This window comes from Uranotaenia lowii, chromosome 2 (assembly GCF_029784155.1).
Source record: "Uranotaenia lowii strain MFRU-FL chromosome 2, ASM2978415v1, whole genome shotgun sequence".
Taxonomy (NCBI): domain Eukaryota; kingdom Metazoa; phylum Arthropoda; class Insecta; order Diptera; family Culicidae; genus Uranotaenia; species Uranotaenia lowii.
In genome coordinates, this window is record NC_073692.1 from 19,681,938 (window position 1) to 19,706,204 (window position 24,267).

At 38.0% G+C, this 24,267-nt stretch overlaps 2 protein-coding genes and 1 long non-coding RNA gene across 3 annotated transcripts; all 3 read left to right on the forward strand.

The window, feature by feature from the left end:
• The first annotated feature begins 8,550 nt into the window (after positions 1-8,550).
• Positions 8,551-9,290, forward strand: LOC129749631 (uncharacterized). Its single transcript, XR_008738105.1, has 4 exons — positions 8,551-8,615; positions 8,668-8,824; positions 8,927-9,077; positions 9,144-9,290. It is a non-coding gene; the product is annotated as an uncharacterized LOC129749631 (long non-coding RNA).
• Positions 9,291-9,572: 282 nt separating this feature from the next.
• LOC129749626 (5'-AMP-activated protein kinase subunit beta-1-like) lies at positions 9,573-11,158 on the forward strand. The gene is made up of 4 exons (XM_055744658.1): positions 9,573-9,685; positions 9,777-10,271; positions 10,335-10,565; positions 10,634-11,158. The coding sequence occupies exons 2-4, from the start codon at positions 9,801-9,803 to the stop codon at positions 10,778-10,780; spliced, it is 849 nt and encodes a 282-aa protein (XP_055600633.1). The 5' UTR covers positions 9,573-9,685; positions 9,777-9,800; the 3' UTR covers positions 10,781-11,158.
• Positions 11,159-12,540: 1,382 nt separating this feature from the next.
• Positions 12,541-24,005, forward strand: LOC129741136 (uncharacterized). Its single transcript, XM_055732840.1, has 8 exons — positions 12,541-13,091; positions 14,084-14,851; positions 14,913-15,841; positions 16,746-16,990; positions 17,779-18,010; positions 21,493-21,831; positions 22,243-23,669; positions 23,835-24,005. Exons 1-8 carry the CDS (start codon positions 12,841-12,843, stop codon positions 24,003-24,005), a joined length of 4,362 nt encoding a protein of 1,453 aa, XP_055588815.1. The 5' UTR covers positions 12,541-12,840.
• Positions 24,006-24,267: the final 262 nt, after the last annotated feature.

Genomic DNA, 24,267 nt, shown 5'->3' on the forward strand with positions numbered 1-24,267 from the left:
GTCAAAATTGTCAAAATTGTCAAAATTATCAAAATTGTCAAAATTGTCAAAATTGTCAAAATTGTCAAAATTGTCAAAATTGTCACTACTAACTACACTAAGGGTCCAGCGCCGATTGACCGGCGCATAGGGCTGAGATAAAAGATCTCCACTGCTGGCGATCCGGAGCCAGCGTCTTCACTTGCTGCCAGCCAAGGTTCTCGTCAACTGTGCGGATTTCAGCGGCTAGACTTCGCCGCCACGAGCTTTTGGGCCTGCCTCTTCTTCGATGCCCATCTGGATTCCAGTCAAGCGCCTCTCTGCAAATCTCGTTTTCATCTCTTCGCAGCGTGTGCCCAATCCATCTCCACTTACGTTCCCGAATCTCGATTTCTAGCGCCTTTTGATGACACCGGCGATGAAGTTCAACGTTTGAGATCCAGTTGCCAGGCCACCAAGCGCGGATGATGTTCCGCAGGCACCGATTCACAAAAACTTGCAGTTTTCGCGTCGTCACCGCATATGTGCACCAAGTCTCACACCCGTACAGCAATACGGATTTGACGTTTGAGTTGAAGATTCGGATCTTAGTTCGTAGAGAGATCTGGCGTGACCGCCAGATGTTTCGGAGACTCGCAAACGCAAATCGGGCTTTTCTGATCCGGGTTTCGATGTCCTTCTTGGTACCACCATCAGGCGTAATCTGGCTACCAAGATACTGGAAGCACTCCACTGCCTCAACCTGTTGTCCAGCTACCACGAAATTGGAACGATTTTCTGTATTGATTTCCATCGACTTGGTCTTTCCGACATTGATTTTGAGACCTGCTGCCTTGGAGCTTTCGGTGAGGTCGTCGAGTTTGCTCTGCATGTCTTGTTGTGTTTGGGCGAGCAAAACAATATCGTCTGCCAGGTCAAGGTCGTTCAGTTGCTCCATGGTTGAAGGATTCCACGGCAATCCTCGGTTTGGTCTACAGTCAATCGATCCAGTCAAGATCTCATCCATTACGATGAGAAAAAGCAGCGGTGACAAAATACATCCTTGTCTCACTCCAGCAGTTACCGGGATTGGTTCGGACAAGACACCGTCGTGTAAGACCTTGCACGAAAATGCCTCGTACTGTGCTTCGATGAGATGGACTAGTTTCTCTGGGACCCCTCGTCGTCTAAGAGCAGCCCAGATGTTTTCGTGGTTCAGTCGGTCAAATGCTTTTTCGAAATCAACGAACACCAGCAGAAGAGAGTCCTGGAATTCGTTGATTTGTTCCAGTATGATTCGTAGCGTTGTGATGTGGTCCACACATGATCGTCCGGATCGGAATCCAGCTTGTTGCCGTCGGAGTGTAGCGTCGATTTTCTCCTGGATCCTGTTCAGGATCACTTTGCAGAGTACTTTAAGGGTTGTACAGATCAAAGTTATGCCACGCCAGTTACCGCACTCTGTTAGGTCTCCTTTCTTTGGGACCTTTACGAGGATACCCTGCATCCAGTCGGCCGGGAATGTTGCAGTATCCCAAATGTCAGCGAAAAGACGGTGCAACATTTGTGCTGACAAGGCAGGGTCGGCTTTGAGCATTTCAGCAGGAATGCAATCGATTCCAGGCGCTTTGTTGGATTTCATGTCCTTGATTGCCGCTTCTATTTCAGCCAGCGTGGGCGCTTCCGAGTTGACGCCATTAATGCGACTTACTGTGGGCGCCTCGAGCTGCGGGTTCTGTTGGCCATTGCTATTTGTAACTCGGAAAAGTTGATCAAAATGCTCAGTCCAACGCTTGAGCTGATCTGTTCGATCTGTCAGCAGCTGACCTGCTCGGTTTTTCAGCGGCATTCTTGCATTAGTCCTTGCACCACTAAGGCGGCGAGAAATATCATATAATAATCGGATATCTCCAATGGCGGCGGCTCTTTCTCCCTCTTCGGCTAGGGAGTTTGTCCAGGCTCTCTTGTCTCGTCTACAAGCTCGTTTAACTGCCTTTTCCAGCTCCGCATATCGTAAGCGGGCGGCTGCTTTGGCTGACCCGGTACATGCCTGCTCAATTCCGACTTTCGCCTTTCTCCGATCATCGATCATCCTCCAGGTTTCATCCGACATCCATTCACTTCGTCTTCCACAAACTTTACCGAGAGTACCATGGCTCGTCGTGATAAAGGCATTCTTGATTCCACACCACTGTTCTTCGACTGTTCCGTCTGTCGGCAGTTCCGAGGCTCGGGATTCTAGCTGTTCAACGTATGCCCTTTTCACCTCTGGATTCTCCAACCGGCGGACGTCGTATCGACACCCGACTTTCTCCTCGCGCCGTTGGACACGCGCAACCCTCAGTCGTATCTCGCCAAGGACGAGGTGATGGTCGGATGCAATGTCTGCGCTTCGTTTGTTGCGGACATCAAGAAGGCTCCTTCTCCATTTTCGACTGATGCAGATGTGGTCAATTTGATTTTCTGTTCGGCCATCTCGGGATACCCAAGTGACCTTATGTGCTGGTCGATGGGGGAAGAGCGATCCACCGATCACCATGTTGTTGTTGCCACAAAATTCTACAAACAGCTCTCCGTTTTCGCTCATCTGTCCTAGACCATGGCGCCCCATGATGCGCTCAAAGTCCTGATTATCGGAGCCAATCTTTGCGTTGAAGTCGCCTAAGTGGATTTGAATGTCACCCTTCGGAATTCAAAATTGTCAAAATTGTCAAAATTGTCAAAATTGTCAAAATTGTCAAAATTGTCAAAATTGTCAAAATTGTCAAAATTGTCAAAATTGTCAAAATTGTCAAAATTGTCAAAATTGTCAAAATTGTCAAAATTGTCAAAATTGTCAAAATTGCCATAATTTTCAAAATTCTCAAAATTCTCAAAATTCTGAAAATTGTCAATATTATCAAAATTGTCAAAATTGTCAATATTATCGAAATTGTCAAAATTGTCAAAATTGTCAAAATAGTCAAAATAGTCAAAATAGTCAAAATTGTCAAAATTGTCAAAATTATCAAAATTGTCAAAATTCTCAAAATTCTCAAAATTCTGAAAATTGTCAATATTATCAAAATTGTCAAAATTGTCAAAATTGTCAAAATTGTCAAAATTGTCAAAATTGTCAAAATTGTCAAAATTGTCAAAATTGTCAAAATTGTCAAAATTGTCAAAATTGTCAAAATTGCCATAATTTTCAAAATTCTCAAAATTCTCAAAATTCTGAAAATTGTCAATATTATCAAAATTGTCAAAATTGTCAAAATTGTCAAAATAGTCGAAATAGTCAAAATAGTCAAAATAGTCAAAATAGTCAAAATAGTCAAAATTGTCAAAATTGTCAAAATTGTCAAAATTGTCAAAATTATCAAAATTGTCAAAATTGTCAAAATTGTCAAAATTGTCAAAATTGTCAAAATTGTCTAAATTGACAAAGCTGTCAAAATTGTCAAAATTGTCAAAATTGTCAAAATTGTCAAAATTGTCAAAATTGTCAAAATTGTCAAAATTGTCAAAATTGTCAAAATTGTCAAAATGGTCAAAACTGTCAAAATTGTCAAAATTGTCAAAATTGTCAAAATTGTCAAAATTGTCAAAATTGTCAAAATTGTCAAAATTGTCAAAATTGTCAAAATTGTCAAAATTGTCAAAATTGTCGAAATTGTCGAAATTGTCAAAATTGCCAAAATTCAAAATTTTCAAAATTTTCAAAACTTTCAAAATTGCCAAAATTGTCAAAATTGTCAAAATGGTCAAAATTGTCAAAATTGTCAAAATAGTCAAAATTGTCAAAATTGTCAAAATTGTCAAAATTGTCAAAATTGTCAAAATTGTCAAAATTGTCAAAATTGTCAAAATTGTCAAAATTGTCAAAATTGTCAAAATTGTCAAAATTGTCAAAATTGTCAAAATTGTCAAAATTGTCAAAATTGTCAAAATAGTCAAAATTGTCAAAATTGTCAAAATGGTCAAAATTGTCAAAATTGTCAAAATTGTCAAAATTGTCAAAATTGTCAAAATTGTCAAAATTGTCAAAATTGTCAAAATTGTCAAAATTGTCAAAATTGTCAAAATTGTCAAAATTGTCAAAATTGTCAAAATTGTCAAAATTGTCAAAATTGTCAAAATTGTCAAAATTGTCAAAATTGTCAAAATTGTCAAAATTGTCAAAATTGTCAAAACTGTCAAAATTGTCAAAATTGTCAAAATTGTCAAAATTGTCAAAATTGTCAAAATTGTCAAAATTGTCAAAATTGTCAAAATTGTCAAAATTGTCAAAATTGTCAAAATTGTCAAAATTGTCAAAATTGTCAAAATTGTCAAAATTGTCAAAATTGTCAAAATTGTCAAAATTGTCAAAATTGTCAAAATTGTCAAAATTGTCAAAATTGTCAAAATTGTCAAAATTGTCAAAATTGTCAAAATTGTCAAAATTGTCAAAATTGTCAAAATTGTCAAAATTGTTAAAATTGTTAAAATTGTCAAAATTGTCAAAATGGTCAAAATTGTCAAAATTGTCAAAATTGTCAAAATTGTCAAAATTGTCAAAATTGTCGAAATTGTCAAAATTGTCAAAACTGTCAAAATATTTAAAATTGTTAAAATTGTCAAAATTGTCAAAATTGTCAAAATTGTCAAAATTGTCAAAATTGTAAAAATTGTCAAAATTTTCAAAATTGTCAAAATTGTCAAAATTGTCAAAATTGTCGAAATTGTCAAAACTGTCAAAATATTTAAAATTGTTAAAATTGTCAAAATTGTCAAAATTGTCAAAATTGTCAAAATTGTCAAAATTGTCAAAATTGTCAAAATTGTCAAAATTGTCAAAATTGTCAAAATTGTCAAAATTGTCAAAATTGTCAAAATTGTCAAAACTGTCAAAATTGTCAAAATTGTCAAAATAGTCAAAATTGTCAAAATTGTCAAAATTGTCAAAATTGTCAAAATTGTCAAAATTGTCAAAATTGTCAATATTGTCAAAATTGTCAAAATTGTCAAAATTGTCAAAATTGTCAAAATTCTCAAAATTGTCAAAATTCTCAAAATTGTCAAAATTCTCAAAATTGTCAAAATTGTCAAAACTGTTCAAAATTGACAAAATTGTCAAAATTGTCAAAATTGTCAAAATTGTCGAAATTGTCAAAATGGTCAAAACTGTCAAAATTGTCAAAATTGTCAAAATTGTCAAAATTGTCAAAATTGTCAAAATTGTCAAAATTGTCAAAATTGTCAAAATTGTCAAAATTGTCAAAATTGTCAAAATTGTCAAAATTGTCAAAATTGTCAAAATGGTCAAAACTGTCAAAATTGTCAAAATTGTCAAAATTGTCAAAATTGTCAAAATTGTCAAAATTGTCGAAATTGTCAAAATTGCCAAAATTCAAAATTTTCAAAATTTTCAAAATTTTCAAAATTTTCAAAATTTTCAAAATTTTCAAAATTTTCAAAATTGCCAAAATTGTCAAAATTGTCAAAATGGTCAAAATTGTCAAAATTGTCAAAATTGTCAAAATTGTCAAAATTGTCAAAATTGTCAAAATTGTCAAAATTGTCAAAATTGTCAAAATTGTCAAAATTGTCAAAATTGTCAAAATTGTCAAAATTGTCAAAATTGTCAAAATTGTCAAAATTGTCAAAATAGTCAAAATTGTCAAAATTGTCAAAATGGTCAAAATTGTCAAAATTGTCAAAATTGTCAAAATTGTCAAAATTGTCAAAATTGTCAAAATTGTCAAAATTGTCAAAATTGTCAAAATTGTCAAAATTGTCAAAATTGTCAAAATTGTCAAAATTGTCAAAATTGTCAAAATTGTCAAAATTGTCAAAATTGTCAAAATTGTCAAAATTGTCAAAATTGTCAAAATTGTCAAAATTGTCAAAATTGTCAAAATTGTCAAAATTGTCAAAATTGTCAAAATTGTCAAAATTGTCAAAATTGTCAAAATTGTCAAAATTGTCAAAATTGTCAAAATTGTCAAAATTGTCAAAATTGTCAAAATTGTCAAAATTGTCAAAATTGTCAAAATTGTCAAAATTGTCAAAATTGTCAAAATTGTCAAAATTGTCAAAATTGTCAAAATTGTCAAAATTGTCAAAATTGTCAAAATTGTCAAAATTGTCAAAATTGTCAAAATTGTCAAAATTGTCAAAATTGTCAAAATTGTTAAAATTGTTAAAATTGTTAAAATTGTCAAAATTGTCAAAATGGTCAAAATTGTCAAAATTGTCAAAATTGTCAAAATTGTCAAAATTGTCAAAATTGTCAAAATTGTCAAAATTGTCGAATTTGTCAAAATTGTCAAAACTGTCCAAATATTTAAAATTGTTAAAATTGTCAAAATTGTCAAAATTGTCAAAATTGTCAAAATTGTCAAAATTGTCAAAATTGTAAAAATTGTCAACATTTTCAAAATTGTCAAAATTGTCAAAATTGTCAAAATTGTCGAAATTGTCAAAATTGTCAAAACTGTCAAAATATTTAAAATTGTTAAAATTGTCAAAATTGTCAAAATTGTCAAAATTGTCAAAATTGTAAAAATTGTCAAAATTGTCAAAATTGTCAAAATTGCCAAAATTGTCAAAATTGTCAAAATTGTCAAAACTGTCAAAATTGTCAAAATTGTCAAAATAGTCAAAATTGTCAAAATTGTCAAAATTGTCAAAATTGTCAAAATTGTCAAAATTGTCAAAATTGTCAAAATTGTCAAAATTGTCAAAATTGCCATAATTTTCAATATTGTCAAAATTGTCAAAATTGTCAAAATTGTCAAAATTGTCAAAATTGTCAAAATTGTCAAAATTGTCAAAATTGTCAAAATTGTCAAAATTGTCAAAATTGTCAAAATTGTCAAAATTGTCTAAATTGTCAAAATTGTCAAAATTGTCAAAATTGACAAAATTGACAAAATTGTCAAAATTGTCAAAATTGTCAAAATTGTCAAAATTGTCAAAATTGTCAAAATTGTCAAAATTCTCAAAATTGTCAAAATTGTCAAAACTGTTCAAAATTGACAAAATTGTCAAAATTGTCAAAATTGTCAAAATTGTCAAAATTGTCGAAATTGTCAAAATTGTCAAAATTGTCAAAATTTTCAAAATTGTCAAAATTGTCAAAACTGTCAAAATTGTCAAAATTGTCAAAATTGACGAAATTGTCAAAATAGTTAAAATTGTCAAAATTGTCAAAATTGTCAAAATTGTCAAAATTGTCAAAATTGTCAAAATTGTCAAAATTGTCAAAATTGTCAAAATTGTCAAAATTGTCAAAATTGTCAAAATTGTCAAAATTGTCAAAATTGTCAAAATTGACAAAATTGTCAAAATTGTCAAAACTGTCAAAATTGTCAAAACTGTCAAAATTGTCAAAACTGTTCAAAATTGTCAAAATTGTCAAAATTGTCGAAATTGTCAAAATTGTCAAAATTGTCGAAATTGTCAAAATTGTCAAAATTGTCAAAATTGTCAAAATTGTCAAAATTGTCAAAATTGTCAAAATTTTCAAAATTGTCAAAATTGTCAAAATTGTCAAAATTGGCAAAATTGTCAAAATTGTCAAAATTGTCAAAATTGTCAAAATTGTCGAAATTGTCAAAATTGTCAAAATTCTCAAAATTGTCAAAATTGTCAAAACTGTTCAAAATTGACAAAATTGTCAAAATTGTCAAAATTGTCAAAATTGTCAAAATTGTCGAAATTGTCAAAATTGTCAAAATTGTCAAAATTTTCAAAATTGTCAAAATTGTCAAAACTGTCAAAATTGTCAAAATTGTCAAAATTGACGAAATTGTCAAAATAGTTAAAATTGTCAAAATTGTCAAAATTGTCAAAATTGTCAAAATTGTCAAAATTGTCAAAATTGTCAAAATTGTCAAAATTGTCAAAATTGTCAAAATTGTCAAAATTGTCAAAATTGTCGAAATTGTCAAAATTGTCAAAACTGTCAAAATTGTCAAAATATTTAGAATTGTTAAAATTGTTAAAATTGTCAAAATTATCAAAATTGTCAAAATTGTTAAAATTGTAAAAATTGTCAAAACTGTTCAAAATTGTCAAAACTGTTCAAAATTGTCAAAATTGTCAAAATTGAATGACAATTGATTGAACTAATCATAGCTTCTGCTTATATTTTAACAGCTTTAAATGAAACAAATTTTGAACTCATTCATTCAAATATTTTTTTTTTTTCAAGCATTAATTGATTCATTCTCGATGGTTATTTATATTGTGTCGCCAGTCCAGCGCTGTAAAATCAGTTGAGCGACAATGGATTTTTCTCAGAGTAGGTAAGTTAAACCTAACGTCGGAAGTAGTGCGCTGGAATCGTACGGTGACCCGCCATCCAGCGCACTACTTCCGACGTTAGGTTTAACTTACCTACTCCGAGAAAAATCCATTGTCGCTTAACTGATTTTACAGTTTTTCCCTGTAACGACAATAAACTAGTCTTGCTTCACTCAGAATCAAAACAACCCAAAAATAAGAATGCCAGCGCATCAAAATAAAGTTCGATTGGCTTTCTTAATTTTGGGCTGCTGTCAATAAACCAAAATCAAAGTTCGAAGCCCGAACTGAATGCCGCAAAAAAAAATTCCCTTTGTTTACAGTTAGTCTCGTTTGTTCCCAAACAAGTCGGTCACTTTGGAAAAAATGGTCTGGATTGATGGAAGGTAATTTTGATTTAATTGTATACTTTCTTTATTCTAATTCAGAATTTTCCAGACGTGTCCAGCTGTTGCATCTGCGCTTCAGGGGGATTTGTAACTAGTGAACAATCTAACCTAAATATGGAACGAAACTAGCTGACCGGAAGTCCGGATGGAGGAAGAATAGTTAAAACGTCCACTTACTGTAATCGGGAGCATCAGTAAACATTTAGGTAAATATCTGTATGAAGGGACCATCCAAAATACTGCAGTCTATAAATGTGTGTTTCCTGAATAAATCGCTGGAAGATTTCTGCATAGGCTTTTTTTTCCAGACATGAATCCTACCGTTCCATCAACCATAGTCATGAATATACTTAATTACAGTGACGATTCAGTCTATCATTTCCTCCATCCTGTTGCATGAAAAAACATCCGAACCGTAACCGATATTTTTGGGATTCAGCAGTTCCGGTTACTACGAAGGTGAGCTAAATACTATTATATTTGTCATTGCATACTTTTTTAAATCTTCTTACTTTTTCATTTTAGATCCTCGACATGATTGGCCGGATTCTAATATCGTGCCTTCCGATGGCTAAAAGTTCGGTTTTATTAAGTTGCTTTCTCTAAAAAAAATATCCCTGCTTGCATGTCACAAGATTGAAAGAAGTTTTTTTTTAATAAAAATAAATTTACTGATACTGAATAAAAAAAATTTCCTTCTTTGAAAATGTATACTCCCTTTTAAAAAGAGGTTCTTGAAAAGTAAAATCCCTGCCGAATGACATGCCCCAAAATTAAGTTGCGAGAATGACGTTCATTCTCAAGTTTGGGAAAACCCCCTCAAACTCATTTTCGTCGGGAGCCAGTTTCATCCGATTTTGCGGCATTTCAACTTGGTTTTGGGTTATAACGGCCTAGAGTGTTCATTTTCCGGTTGCGTGTGTTGCGCAAATGACATCACGATATGGCTGCGTACTCTCATTCATTCATCCTTTTTCTTTTGTATTCGTTCGTTTTAGGGAACCAATCAAAATAAAGTTCACGAACAACGAAATAAAAGATTTTTGCAGCAAAAAACACTTTTCAAGGTAAATTAATCACTTTATTCTCATTATTTGCAATTATTATTATCCTTCGATGGATTTAGTAATGATAGAATTAATATTTTATTGATTTTAGCACGTCCACACCGCTTAAGACGCAATGGGAAATGCAGGAAGTAATCTACCTCGAGAACGTCACAAGTCCGATTCGCACGACCCAATTCCGGGATCTCCTCTCAAGGACGGGCAGGCGTTTGTGTTCGACAAGAAACCGGACCCCCATCATCGGCTACCGTTTCAACGCAGCGAAGAGGACGAACCGTTTTCGTACTCCAAGTCGGTTCCGGAACCGGAATTCATTAGGGAACACCGCAAGCGCTCCAATACCGTATCCGATGATTCGGGTTTGCCCCTGGGGGATGAGGAAGATGGACTTAAGTCCGCTTTGCCGACCGTCTTCAAGTGGGAAGGTGGCGGCCAACAGGTCTACATCAGTGGAACGTTTTCCGAATGGAAGGCACTGCCCATGGTTAAAAGTCATGGGGACTTTGTGACTATTATCGATCTACCAGAAGGGGACCATCAGTACAAGTTCTGCGTCGATGGCGAATGGAAGCACGATCCCAGACTGGTGAGTAGTAGATTTGTTCCTTTTTGAACAATCTTTTTTAAATGATTTCAAATTTTGATCTAGAAAAACATCGAAAACGACGTTGGTACCAAGAATAATCTGGTTTCGGTGCGCCAGTCGGACTTTGAGGTTTTCCAAGCGCTGGCCAAGGACAGCGAGGACACCGGTAAGGATCAGGCCAAAGAGTACAGTCAGGACATTCCGACGAGCAAACCCTGGGGCAAGGAATCAGGTCCACCGGTGCTGCCACCGCACCTGCTGCAGGTTATTCTGAACAAGGATACACCCCTATCGGTAAGTTAATACTTATTATTTGTAAGGAACACTTGACGATGGACTAAAATTTGATAAATTCAATGCAGTGTGAACCGACGCTACTCCCAGAGCCGAACCACGTGATGTTGAATCATCTGTACGCGCTGTCGATCAAGGACGGTGTCATGGTTCTCAGTGCCACCCATCGTTACCGGAAGAAGTACGTTACGACGCTGTTGTATAAACCGATCTAGGATGTTCTCTCCGCAACTAACCCATGGGTATTCTTTTCGGTTGAACCTTACGACATGAATATTTTTTTCCTATTATTATGTTTAGAATTGAACAGGATACGAATGCCTCTGTAGTGTGATGTTTAATTTCTATCGTGATCATAAACGAAAAAAAACTTTATTTTAATCTACAACATAGGTAGTGATGTGAAAATAAAATATGGAACGTTGAACCAAATTATCAATACGGTCCCAGAAAATTGCTGACATAATTTGGTGTTTCTCCTATATCTTGCTCGTATATTACATATTCGATTTGAAAAATATTCTTAAACAAATGAATGTAAATAGCAATAAACCGCTGAATAGAATTGTATTAATAAAGTTGTTTTGTCTTTAGACTAATGTTTTAAATCCTTTTCGAGGGGAATATCACAAATTTTCACGATTTTCTATAAAAAAAATGAAAGATTAAAAAAACTGAGAAAACGAACACACTATAAAATTTGACATAATGGCTAATTTGAAAAGAAGACAAAAAAAAACCAAGTGATCAATTTGACAAAAATTAAACATATCATGAAAAGTGAGGAAAACAACTATATACCTAGTTAAAATAATCAAAAATTACAACGACAAATTGATAATTAAGAAAAAAATGGCCAAACAGGTTAGAGTCACCGGTTTAACAAACTTGGCTTGACGCCTTATTTACAAAAATAACCTGAACAGGATGGACCAAATATTAACGAATCTACGAATTTGAAAAAAATCTAAGTAATGAAAATTAAAAATATATGAAATAGAAAAAATTAGAAGAGAAAATTCTCAAAATTGAGTAAAAGACAAATTAGAAAAAAAAAAAAATTCCTTGTGTATTTAAAATACAGTAAGGTTTTTTTACGCGGTCATACGTACCGCGTAAAAAAACCGCGTTGATTCCTGAAAACCCCGTAAAAAACCGTGCTAATTGCGGAAATCCGTGTAAAAAAAACTTTTGAAGTTAGGACAGGGAGCACATGAATGTAATGATATGACAATGACATTTAGAACTTAGACCTGAGACCTGTGATCTGAAACATTAGACAAGAGACATGAAACCTGAGACAATGGACATTAGACATTGGACAAGAGACATGAGACTTGAGATTTCAGACTCGAGATTGGAGATATGAGACAAGAGACATGAAACTTAAAACAAGAGACATGAGACTTAAAACATGAGACATGAGACTTGAGACATGAAACCTAAAACCTGAGACCTGAGGCAACAGACATGAGACATGAGACCTGAGACATGAGACTTTAGACATGAGACCTGCGACCTGAGACATGACACTTGAGACCTGACACTTGAGACAAGAGACATGAGACCTGAGACGTGAGATATGAGACCTGGGACATGAGGCCTGAGACTTGAGACATGAGATCTGAGATCTGAGACCTGAGCCCTGAGACCTGAGCCCTGAGCCCTGAGACCTGAGACAAGAGACATGAGACTTGAGACATGAGACCTGAGACTTGAGACCTTAGACCTCATGTCTCAGGTCTTATGTCTCTGTTCCGTTTCTGACAATCTGCCAGCACGGAAGAAGTCGACATAAAAGACCGTTGAAAATTACTGGCAACACGAGCGAAAAATAACGGTCAGTTAGAGAAAATTTTTCATCCGATTCACATCGCAAATTTGTTTCTCTTATTATTAAAGTCAAAGTTGTTTGAGTAAATTTACGTTTTATTACTCGAAGTGGAACCGTCCTCTCCAATAGAAGGAATTCAATCAATTCGACCCAAATCCGCCCGAAGAATTTCCCGACCCGAAATCGTCCGACGCCCACGCTAATCCAACCTAATACAGTCCACCCGCACTTTGTTCACCGCCCGAACATTGGTCCTGTTTCGAACCGGATTTGAACCGAAGGAAAGATGCCGCTCAACAGAACGCCCCCGAAAGGTTCCGCCAGAACAGATCCCGACGAAACGAACGACTTCCTAGGTTTTCCGAATCCGAACGAACATAACCTCCAAAGCGACGGTTCCGAGTCCCCACGTGATCAACTCAAACATTGTTCCCGAATCCGATGGTACCGCTTGAATCTTCCGAGCAGCCGGTCGCTGCTGTCGACGCCGAAACAATGAAGCAGCTTTCTTCACTGTTCCGCCAACGCCAACAAGTGTACCAAAAGGTAGCCAGAATCCACAGCGCAGTGAAGGGAATGCTCCTGGATTTACCGCAGCTGAAAGTTTACACCCGAAAACTGGAAGCAGCATACGGTGAATTCTCAAATTTCCACAGCCAAATAGTCGCCCTGTTACCCGCCGAAGACCTAACCTCTTCTTCTTCTTCTTCTTTCTACTTCTGCATGGCAGGGGTGTCAGGTGTCCTGATTTATCAGGATTTGTCCTGATTTGCGAGAGACCGTCCTGATTTTTCAAAAACGCTTGAATTGTCCTGATTTTTGAAAAATGGCCCTTAAAATGTCCTGATTTGTCCTGATTTTTAAAACATATCCAAATCATATCTAAATTTATTGTGAAATGATGAGAACATCAAACAAATCTTAAATAAAATAGTTTAACCAGTTGAACCAATAAGATTCTTTGATTCAAATGACATTTAAATGAGGTTTTTCGATATTAACTGCTGGCCAGCCAAGGTTGTTCTCGCTTCAGTTGCATAATTCGAGGCGTCTTCAGCATCTATATTTCGCCTTTAGTTATGCAATCTCAGCAGAACTGCATTTTGTTTTTACCAATTTGGTGGTGTCCTGAAAAATCCTGATTTTTTCTTCGCGGTGTCCTGATTTTTGACAAAACGACCTGGCACCTCTGCTGCATGGACTGTGGCTGTTTGGGCTGCAGTCCAGGGGGTGTAAGGGCCAGTGGCTTAGACTATATGCCCTGTTATACTTTGTCGGTACGATTTATAATTCAATCTTTGTCTTGCGTACAAATTCTACGATTTCCTTATAGTGCATAATTGTCTTTGACTTGAAGATATCTTGAATGTTTGAATATAATCCGTTGAAATCGTATTGTAATCTTAGAGATGTGAACCGGGGACATTCTATTATTATGTGGTTTGCCGTTTCTGGTACTGAACAAGTTTCGCAATTGGCGTCCTCAACTATTTTCATCCTCGCCAGCCAGTACTTCGAGTAGTCGTGAGTGGTCATTAGACGGTTCAAGAGACGAATGTCTCTGCCATCCATATCTTGTCCAATGAACCATGGAGTTTTTGAGAATTTGGGTTGAATGGAATGAAAAATTTTGCCTTTCTCCTCCGAGTATGAGCTGTACCAAGACTCTGTTTTCTCTCCTAACCTCACAAGAGGAAAACTACATCCGCTTCGAGCAGCTGTACGATTGGACATCCGCCAGCATCGAAGCCCAAATCATCGACCATCAACATCCTCCACCACATCCGCAAGTCATCGTGCACCAACAGCCGCTGAAAGCGCCATTCCCGACATTCGACGGTGAGTACACCAATTGGCCCAAATTTAAAGCGATGTTTCAGGATTTGATGGCTCAGTCGCGAGATTCCGATGCGATAAAGCTGTACCACCTGGACAAAGCGCTCATCGGAGCAGCCGCTGGCGTTCTGGACGCAAAAACGATCAACGATGGGAACTACGCACACGCATGGAGAATCCTCACCGAGAGATTCGAAAATCATCGCATCATCGTCGAGACGCACATCCGTGGCTTGCTGTCGCTGAAAAAGATGACATCCGAATCCTACAAGGAATTAAGGAACCTTCTCGACGAGTGCACCAAGCATGTGGAGTGTCTGGAATATTTGCAGCAAGAACTGACCGGAGTGTCCGAATTGGTGATCGTTTTCTTGCTGACGTCAGCGTTGGATCCATCGACGCGAAAGGTGTGGGAACAATCACTCAATTCCGGAGAGTTGCCGAAGTACCGAACAACGATAGCATTCCTGAAAGGCCAGTGCCAAGTGTTGGAACGATGCGAATCCGTTTGCCCGATCCCAATTCCGAAACCATCTACAACCAAACAAACTCAACCGAAGGTCCTCAATCAGCGGACGAACGGCAACCGCAGCGTTCGACAAACCGTCCATCCAATGTGCGTTTTGTGATGGCCCGCACCGAAATTTCCAATGCAACAAGCTGTCCATTCTACCCAGTGCCGAAAGAATGGAAAAGGTTCGAGCTTCCGGAGTGTGCTACAATTGCCTAACCAAGGGTCATCGCTCGAAGGATTGTCCATCAACCAAGAACTGCCAGAAGTGTGGTAAGCGACACCACACTCAGCTCCACGAAGATCAACAACAACAACAACAACCAAAACCGATGGCTACACCCACCACCCAAATCGATGCCCCTTCTCAAGCCGCACAACAACCCACCGTTTCGTCCATGCCATGCAATTACACTGCTTCTCCCAAAACAGTGTTGTTGCTCACCGCTGTCGTTCACGTCCTGGATAACGACAACCAACCCCAAACCTGCCGAGTTCTACTTGACAGTGGGTCCCAGGTAAATTTCATCACCGATCAGCTGGCCAGCACGCTGCGTCTCGAGAAACGAAAGGTCGAAGTCCCAATCGGTGGCATCAACAAAATAAAAACTGTCGCCCGCCATCTCGTCAAGGTTCACCTCCAATCACGCTGTAGTGATTTCCGCACCGAGCTAGAATGTCTAGTCATCCCGAAAGTGACTGGTCCGATTCCATCAAACAACATCGACATCACTGATTGGGATTTCCTCCATGGTGTCCAATTAGCAGATCCAAATTTCTTCAAGCCCGACAAAATCGATCTACTGATTGGATCAGCGCTCTTTTTCAACATCCTCAAGACTGGCCACCTCATACTGGATCCCTGTTTACCCGAACTCCGAGAGTCACACCTTGGTTGGCTTGTGACTGGTACCCTTACATCGAAATCCAACTATGAGCCTATCCAATATGCCCAACTAGCCTCGGTGGAATCCATCGAAAACTCCATCACCAGATTCTGGGAACTTGAAGAAGTTCCAACCGCTCCGAAAACGACAGCCGAAGAGCAGCAATGTGAGGAACATTTTGTTGCCACCCACACTCGTGATGTTTCCGGTAGGTACACCGTTCGATTGCCGTTGAAACCAAATGCCGACAAGCTCTCGCTAACTTTCAGCTACTCAGTTCAGAGTGACGGTTACTCAGTTGTCGCCAAAACCGCACTTACTCAGTTCTGACTAAACGGCTTTTACTCAGAACTGACTAACAGCCCTTTTCGCGACAACTGAGTCGGGGTTACTCAGAATGCGCGAATCATTCTGGAGCGAATTTTGGCCGTTTCTTTGACATAGGAATAGTCAAACCAGTTAAATTAATAATGATTTAGAATCAAATAATGAAAACAGTAAAATATTTTGGAATATACTATTATATTTTCCAGACATCTTAAATTTAATATTCACAGATGCTGCTTTTTCTTTGTAATTTGCCTCGCTGCTGCTGGTGCACATCCGAGAATGATTGCTATATCCACAGATGAGGGTATTTTCCATTATAGTGCCCTGTAATAAAATCAAAATTATCTGTTTGTTCATAAATTGTTATTAAAAGTTCATATTTACCATTAGAAATTCCATTAGTTCTATGTTTATTGCTGACAAAACCGACAAGTGATGGAAGGCCTTGAACAAACTGATCAACATTTACTCAGTTGTCGCCTACAAGCACTCGAATTTGATGAGTGCCAATTTTCGCGTCGTCTGAGTAGCCTCTACTCGGAAAAACTGAGTCGTTTTAGATCAAGCGACAGCTGCGTCATACAAAAGGCGATGTCTGAGTAAAATGGAGCCGTGCTCTGAGTATTTCAAATTTAGCGAGCTGGACAGCTGCCGAAATCTAGCATTGAAAAGATTTTTTATGCTGGAAAATCGTTTGCAACGAAATCCCGAATTGTGGTCACAGTATGTTGAATTCATTCGTGAATATCAACTACTTGGTCACTGCCAAACGATCAACGAAGCCGACGACCCGCCCCAGCGTGGAAAATATTATCTTCCACATCACGCTGTACTTCGCCCCAACAGCACCACCACAAAGTGCAGAGTGGTGTTCGACGGAAGCGCCAAATCATCCCCGTCTGGTCTTTCCCTGAACAACGTCCTCACCGTCGGCCCAGTGGTTCAAAACGACTTGTTTAGCATTATGCTAAGGTTCCGCAAACATCGTTACGTTTTAACGGCTGACATCGCCAAAATGTACCGACAAGTACGAGTGCATCCCGACGACACTGGCTATCAACGTATTTTCTGCGGAGAGAAAACCCGAAACCAGTCTTCCGAAAATCACTCGGAAGAAACGCTCATGATAGGTTTCTAGTTGGAAACATTCAAAGCCGATTGCTGCTGCCTGTTGTTCCCTAGAGAATCGGCAGAGCGACAATGCGAAGTCAATGTAAACAAGATTCAAAAGCGAGAGCGGACTCGCATCTAAGTCGATCTCTCAAGCTCACTACCTGGTGTATCAGAAGTGATTGAGACACTTACTGATACAAGATCCAATTCGAAAATTCACTCACTCACTCACTCAAACTCAATCAATGCGGCCTTGCATCGGTTAATACTGCCTGCGTACTTTCTGGCAAAGCGGCAGAAACATATGTTCATATGTACTGCCTGCGTGTTTGAATGGCTATTTTAATCCTCCCCAACAACAGCAACAACAAAGCAAGATGTATCAGGCAGACAGCATTCGATCATCGATCAGTAAATGAGTGAGTGAGTGAGTGATTGAGCAAGAAAAGTTATTGACTGAAAAAAGAAACTGAAAATCAGGTAGCTCCTCACTCAGTGGAGAATTCCAACTGGAGAAGAAACGTCTCTCTTTCAAATTTTATTTCTTTGATTCTCGGAGCAGCGCTGTCGAACACAATCTTTGCCCCACTGGGAGATAAACCAACCGACAATTTAGGTTTTGCTTTCGCTGTTGAAAACGTTTCAGTGTCTCTCATGAGAATTGAGTGATATTCGGAACACTGCCCGAAACACACCCTGCAGGTTCTACAGTTGACAACCGTCACCTATGGAACCGCATCAGCTCCGTTTCAAGCAACCAGGTGCTTGATACAACTCGCCGACGACGAGGGAGACAAGTTTCCCAAAGCTGCTGACATCTTAAGACATATTATGATTGCTATGTTGACGATATCATGTGATATCATGTCTGGTTCCGACAACATCGACGAGGTGATTGAAATCCAACGACAACTGAAGGCCATTCTGCTGAAGGGTGGTTTTCCTGTCCACAAATGGTGCTCCAACCAGATATACTAGAACCGATATACACCACTTAACGAGAAATCGGGAGACACGAATAGCGCTATCTGGCGACAGAAATGGAAGTATTACACTGTGAATTTTTTCGGAGCTTTGATCAGAGATGCCAGGTGTCCTGATTTTTCAATTGACAATCGCAAAAAGTGTGTCGTAGCATATCGAAAAGGCGGAAGTAAAATGAGTACTTTTTGAATAAATATGAATTATTAACAGTGCATATTCTTACAATTCTTAAAACGTTATCCAAACCCTTAAAGCATCGGCAGCGGTAAGTGCTATCGAAGGTGTTAACCGGGGACACATACAAGGTCCTTTTTTTGGTTTTAGCAGCTCATTTGCGCACCGGTAAGTGCTTAACTGGTTTCCATTTTTGCCACTGGTAACGCTCCGATAGGTGTTGTTGTTTTATGTTGCTATTTTCTTTTGAAATTTTTCCTAAACACTTTAGCACCTGTCAAATCAGGACCTTGTCGGTATTCAGGCCAGGAGCCATAGGCTTGCTTTTTCAATACATACCAAAGAGCAAGTGTCAAAAATGAGTGTTATTATAGCTTTGACACCTGACCGCTGCTGATACTCTTAAACATCGTGATTGTAATATTACTATCGATTTGACGCAAAGTTTAAAAAAGAAAGAATGAAATGAGAATGTTATTAGACTCTAAAACTTTTAGGTTAAGCATTCGTTATAAATGACTAATTTATTATGACTTCATAAATAACTAAAAATAAATTGATTTACGACATTCGCGATGAAATCTGCCAGCACAGATTTTAGACTTTTGCATTGCAAATTTCCGCCAGCACTTTACGAGTAAACAAACAAACTACGTATTCTCAATCAAACATTTGCGCCTTTTAGTTTCATTAAATCGAATTCCATAAAATTTATTTCATCTTTGTCTTCATTTCGAGTTTTTAACAACGATCCGTTAGCTAGAATATGTCATACAAAACGGCAAATCAAAATAAGCGGAAGCTTAATACAAATTTTAAAAGCTTAGCTAAGAGACGAAAATTAAATATAGATAAATAAATAAAAAATAGAAATTCAAAAATTCAAATTATTATAAATTTTTCCTAGTTATATTTAAATAGTTTTTTTTTGTGTTTTGGATTATCATTTGTTTTGTAATAGTAAAAAATAATAAATGTTTCATTTCAAAACCAATATAAATGCCATTCGGAACCTGAGATGAATTTTCATTTAATTTCGTCACATTCCATGGCGGGAACAGAATTTTTCCTTCTTGGGAATAACAAATGACTTGATGCTTAATGTGCACACAATTTTCGTGTTAATTAAAAAAAGTGCTTAAATTTTGTTTTCTCCTTGATAATCGTTTCTGTGAAACTTTTTCAGCTTTGATTTTTTATTTTTTTAGATTTTTGTTTTGCGTTCACGTGCACAAATAAATGATAGAAAAACATTTAGAAATATATCGCATTCCGATTATTAATTGAGAATCGAAAGAGTTTTTTTTATTTATTTCAGTACAATTGGTTTAAATATGAAAGAAAAAACAATTCTGTTGTACACATTTGTTTCATTATTAAAAAAATCAATTTGTGCCCTTTCAAAATGTTAATCTGGAGCTGTCAAATGCTGATCAGGGATGCCATCCGAACATATTTTCATCACTTTCATGTTTAGTTTAGGAACACATAAACAAAATTCCGTTTATTTAAGAAATGAATTCAAAATTCGCACCACCAGCCTTCTCTTCTTTCATGTTTTTCAGAAGATATGTCACAAGTTTCTTAGGCATAATTTCAAGTCCATTATCAGAAAACATGGATATTAGTTGTTAGCCTTTTTTTGGAGCACTGGCATTTCGGAAACGATTTGTTAGCATTGATTTTTTTATCAATTAATTAATTATGAACATTTAAAGGAGATTATTGTCATGATATTGCTGGATAAAAGCTCGGTATAATATCCTTTGACCTGAGATCTAGATTTGATAAATGTTCTAACAAACTTTATAGTTTGATAATGATAAACCAATTTGTTTGAAAATGTTCAAATATCAACAAGAAGCATCCAGCGTGAGACCATTACAGTACCATCTTTTTTTTTGTAAATTCTTTATTTTAAACGGCTCATACGGCTTAAATACGAATCGTTTAAAAAACCCATTTTTTGCCAAATTGAAAACCGACACCCGTCATCTAGTTAAGAGAAAATAACGATATTTCTACGTAAATATTTTTTTCTTTAACTATTATTAGTTAGCAAAATTTGTATAAACAGTTAAGCAGTTTTTTTCTATTCTGACCAATTGAATTTAAAATCCTTTTCTTAAAAAAGACTTTATGCGCATCCAAATCTATGTATCTTTTGAAACAATTAAATAAGGAAGGTGATTGAAAGTAATTTCTCCGCACCATATTTTGTTCAGAAATATTTACAAGTATGGAATGGAGATATTATCTTAAATTCCTTTTAGTTTGTTTGTTGATTTACTGAAATTTTTATGGTGCACACTGAACCCAAATTCACTCTTAAAATACACATGATTTTTCACTTAAAAACAAGGATCCAGTGATTTTCTTTCAATCAAGTGCGACATAAACATTTCACTTGGCAGTCACTTAAATTTCAAGTGAATTCATCCACATTCACTTCAGTCGTCACTTGAATTTGAAGTGAGAAAAAATATTCACTTCCTCATCACTTGAATTTCAATTGAATGTCGGGTTGTAATTGTGTTTATTTTCAGAGTTCAAAATGGCAAATTCTGAAGAGCAGCGTTTAAAGCTTATGCTGGATTTGGAGTTTCCCATCAATTCTTCTCTAGGCGATTTTGGTGGTAGTTTGTGTTAAACGTGATGTAAGAAAAAGTTATTTAAAGGTGTTATCATTTTGCAGCTTGTGGGTTGAACTGGGCAGATTTTCTGGTTTGCAGCCGGGAAGATTTAGAAGTCGCACTATCCGCAGTAACCGCAGTAATTCACTTGACCGGTCACTTAAGTGAATTTCACTTGACCCATCACTTAAAATTCAAATAAAATTACGTATGGCGAGAATTTACTAAAGATGTCACTTATTTTTTAAGTGAAAATTATTTTGCGTGCAAGAATAGAAACAAACAATTTCATTTATCATAACTGGCATCCCTGATCAAGTCGAGTCGGAATACACGCTATTCACAAGTTAGACGAATTTCTCGAATTAGTGCTTCCATTTTGTCCGCTAGAGGATGCTGATGGTGTCGCCTTCTCATTATATGAAGAAAATAAGTGTGGTGAATATTGATTTCAATTATATTTGCTCCAACTCAACACAATTGCTCGAGCACATCCCGGTGAATGAGCAAGAAACCACCAAACGTTACGACGAATTCGACATCAACGAAGCGATTAAGGTCCTAGGCGTACTGTGGGTGCCTAGTACTGATCAACTTTTAATTGCCCGATGCACTCCCCCGACAGTGAACGAAAAGCAGCCCACCACGAAACGAATTGTGTGTTCCGAAATCGCCAAATTGTTCGATCCATTGGGATTAATATCACCAACCATCGTTACCGCCAAACTCCTAGTTCAACAACTTTGGCGAAAGAAGTTGGATTGGGACGATCATCTCGACAACGACAGCCTCAAGCATTGGAACGACCTCCGAGAGTCACTTTCTCACCTAAACGAAATTGCAATCCCCCGCCAAGTGACATTCAACGACGCTGTGGCTTACGAGCTGCATGGTTTCGCCGACGCTTCTATGGTAGCATATGGTGCATGTGTCTACATACGAAGCATTTTTCCCGATGGTTCCTGTAAGGTTCGCTTGCTGAGTAGCAAATCAAAAGTCGCCCCCCTCCACGAATTGTCCATCCCAAGGAAAGAATTGTGTGCTGCAGTACTTCTAGTCAAATTGGTGACAAATACCGTATTTGTTTATGCCGAGTGTTGCACTAGTGTTGCACTGGTGCACCACTAGGTGCTGTCAAACTGTTTGTTTATTCGGACGGTGTTGCACTGGTTTTGACCTGTCGGAGTTCTGCTTACGGACGGTGGCCCACCGATAATTTTGCCAGTGTTGCGAGAGAGCGTGTGAGTGAGTGAGGTAGCAATACACTGGCGACGATTTGTGTTTGTTTTTGTCGGGTACGGTGGAGCACTGATCGAGGGGAGAAAACAAATACGGTAAAAGATTGTTTCCTTTATTGACATCAATTTTCGCCAAGTTCTACTTTGGTCCGACAGCCAAATCGTTTTGGCTTGGATCAAAAAACACCCCGACCGACTTGAGATTTTTGTGCGCAATCGAATTGCTGAAATCAATCTTCACACCCAACAAGAACAGTGGCATTACGTTCCATCGCAGTTCAATCCAGCCGATATCGTGTCGAGAGGCCTACTGCCGTTCCCGCTGAGCCAAAATACGACGTGGTGGGAAGGTCCACAATTCCTGACCGAAGCAACTTTCATCGAAGAGCGCCTAGAAGACATCTCCGATGATGAATTGCCGGAGTTGAAAGTCAACTTGGTGACTACTCTGGCAACCAATCAAAAACCGTTGGACGTTTTCACCGATGTGAGCTGTTTCCGAAGGCTGCAACGAATTATCGCCTGGGTGTTGAGGTATCTGAACAACCGCCGCAAGCCAAAAGAGGAACGTGTGTTGCATCCGCATTTGACTATCGACGAGCTTCGAAATTCCATGTTGGTCATCGTTCGTGTCATTCAACGTTTGGAATTTGACGACGAAATCAAACGAGTCCAAAATGGTGTCCCATGCAAACGATTAGCAGCTCTCAATCCCATCCTATCAGACGGTCTTCTTCGAGTTGGTGGTCGACTGCGACATTCCAACTTGCCCGACGAATCAAAGCACCAGCTCATCCTACCAAACAACAATTCGGTCACAAAGCTACTGGTCCGAGCTTTGCACCTTGAGCTTCTCCATGTGGGTCCGAGTGGGCTCATCTCAGCGCTTCGACAACGATTTTGGTTACTCAACGCCCGTTCAACCGTTCGCAATGTTACACGGCAATGCATCAAATGTTTCCGTGTGAATCCAACCAACGTCCAGCAACTGATGGGTGAATTGCCAAGGCAGCGTGTGGTGTTTTCCTCGCCGTTCAACATCACCGGAGTCGATTATGCTGGTCCAATCCAAGTGAAGCAAGGTAAATATCGTCCGAAGGTGGTCAAGGCTTACGTCTCGGTGTTCGTGTGCATGGCCACAAAAGCAATCCATCTGGAATTGGTGTCAGATTTGACGACCGATGCATTCATCGCTGCCCTAGAGAGGTTCATCAGCCGCCGAGGAATGGTTGCCGAATTGCATTCCGATAATGCAACCAACTTCAAAGGTGCCAGCAACGAACTCCATCAATTGTACCAGCAGTTCCAAGATCAGCAGCAAGCCAGCAAAATCGATAGGTTTTGCCAGTCGAAAGAAATCGGTTGGCATTTCATCCCGCCAAATGCTCCCGAGTTTGGTGGCCTTTGGGAGGCCGCTGTAAAGAGCACCAAATATCATCTCAAGCGAATCATCGGTACAACTCTGTTGTCCTTCGAAGAAATGGCCACTCTGTTATGTAAAATCGAAGCCATCCTCAACTCCAGGCCCTTGTATTCGATTTCCAACGATCCTGCTGATCCGGAGGTAATTTCGCCAGCACACTTCCTCATCGGTCGACAATTGACAGCTCCATCAGGCCCTACCTATTGTGATGAGAAAATAGGACGATTAAATAGATGACAACATGTTCAGCTTATGCGTGAGCACTTTTGGAGAGCTTGGTCCAAAAACTATCTGTCATCTCTTCAGGTGCGGAAGAAGAACACATCCGTGCAAGAGAACATCAAACCTGGCATGATCGTTATCCTCCATGACAACAACCGACCCCCCCTCGAATGGAAACTTGGCCGCATCACAGCTGTATTCCCTGGCGATGATAATTTGGTTCGCGCCGTAGATGTGTTCAGCGAAGTGTGGTGAACTTTCACTTTCTTCACAGGTTCCATAACGATCACTATCCGAATCACTATTCCTTCAAACTTATTTTCAAATCCGCGTACTGCTTATTCCAAAGTAGTCGAAAGAATGACTGTTTTTTCCATCCGTTGGATAAGGACTTCTTTTACGCACACCACAATCTTCCAGTCTCTTCTCATTCAGCCTAGATCACACACACACTTACACATATTCTGTTGCGTGAGCGACAGACAGAGGAATTGAATTTTCCGATTTGTTAAAACGA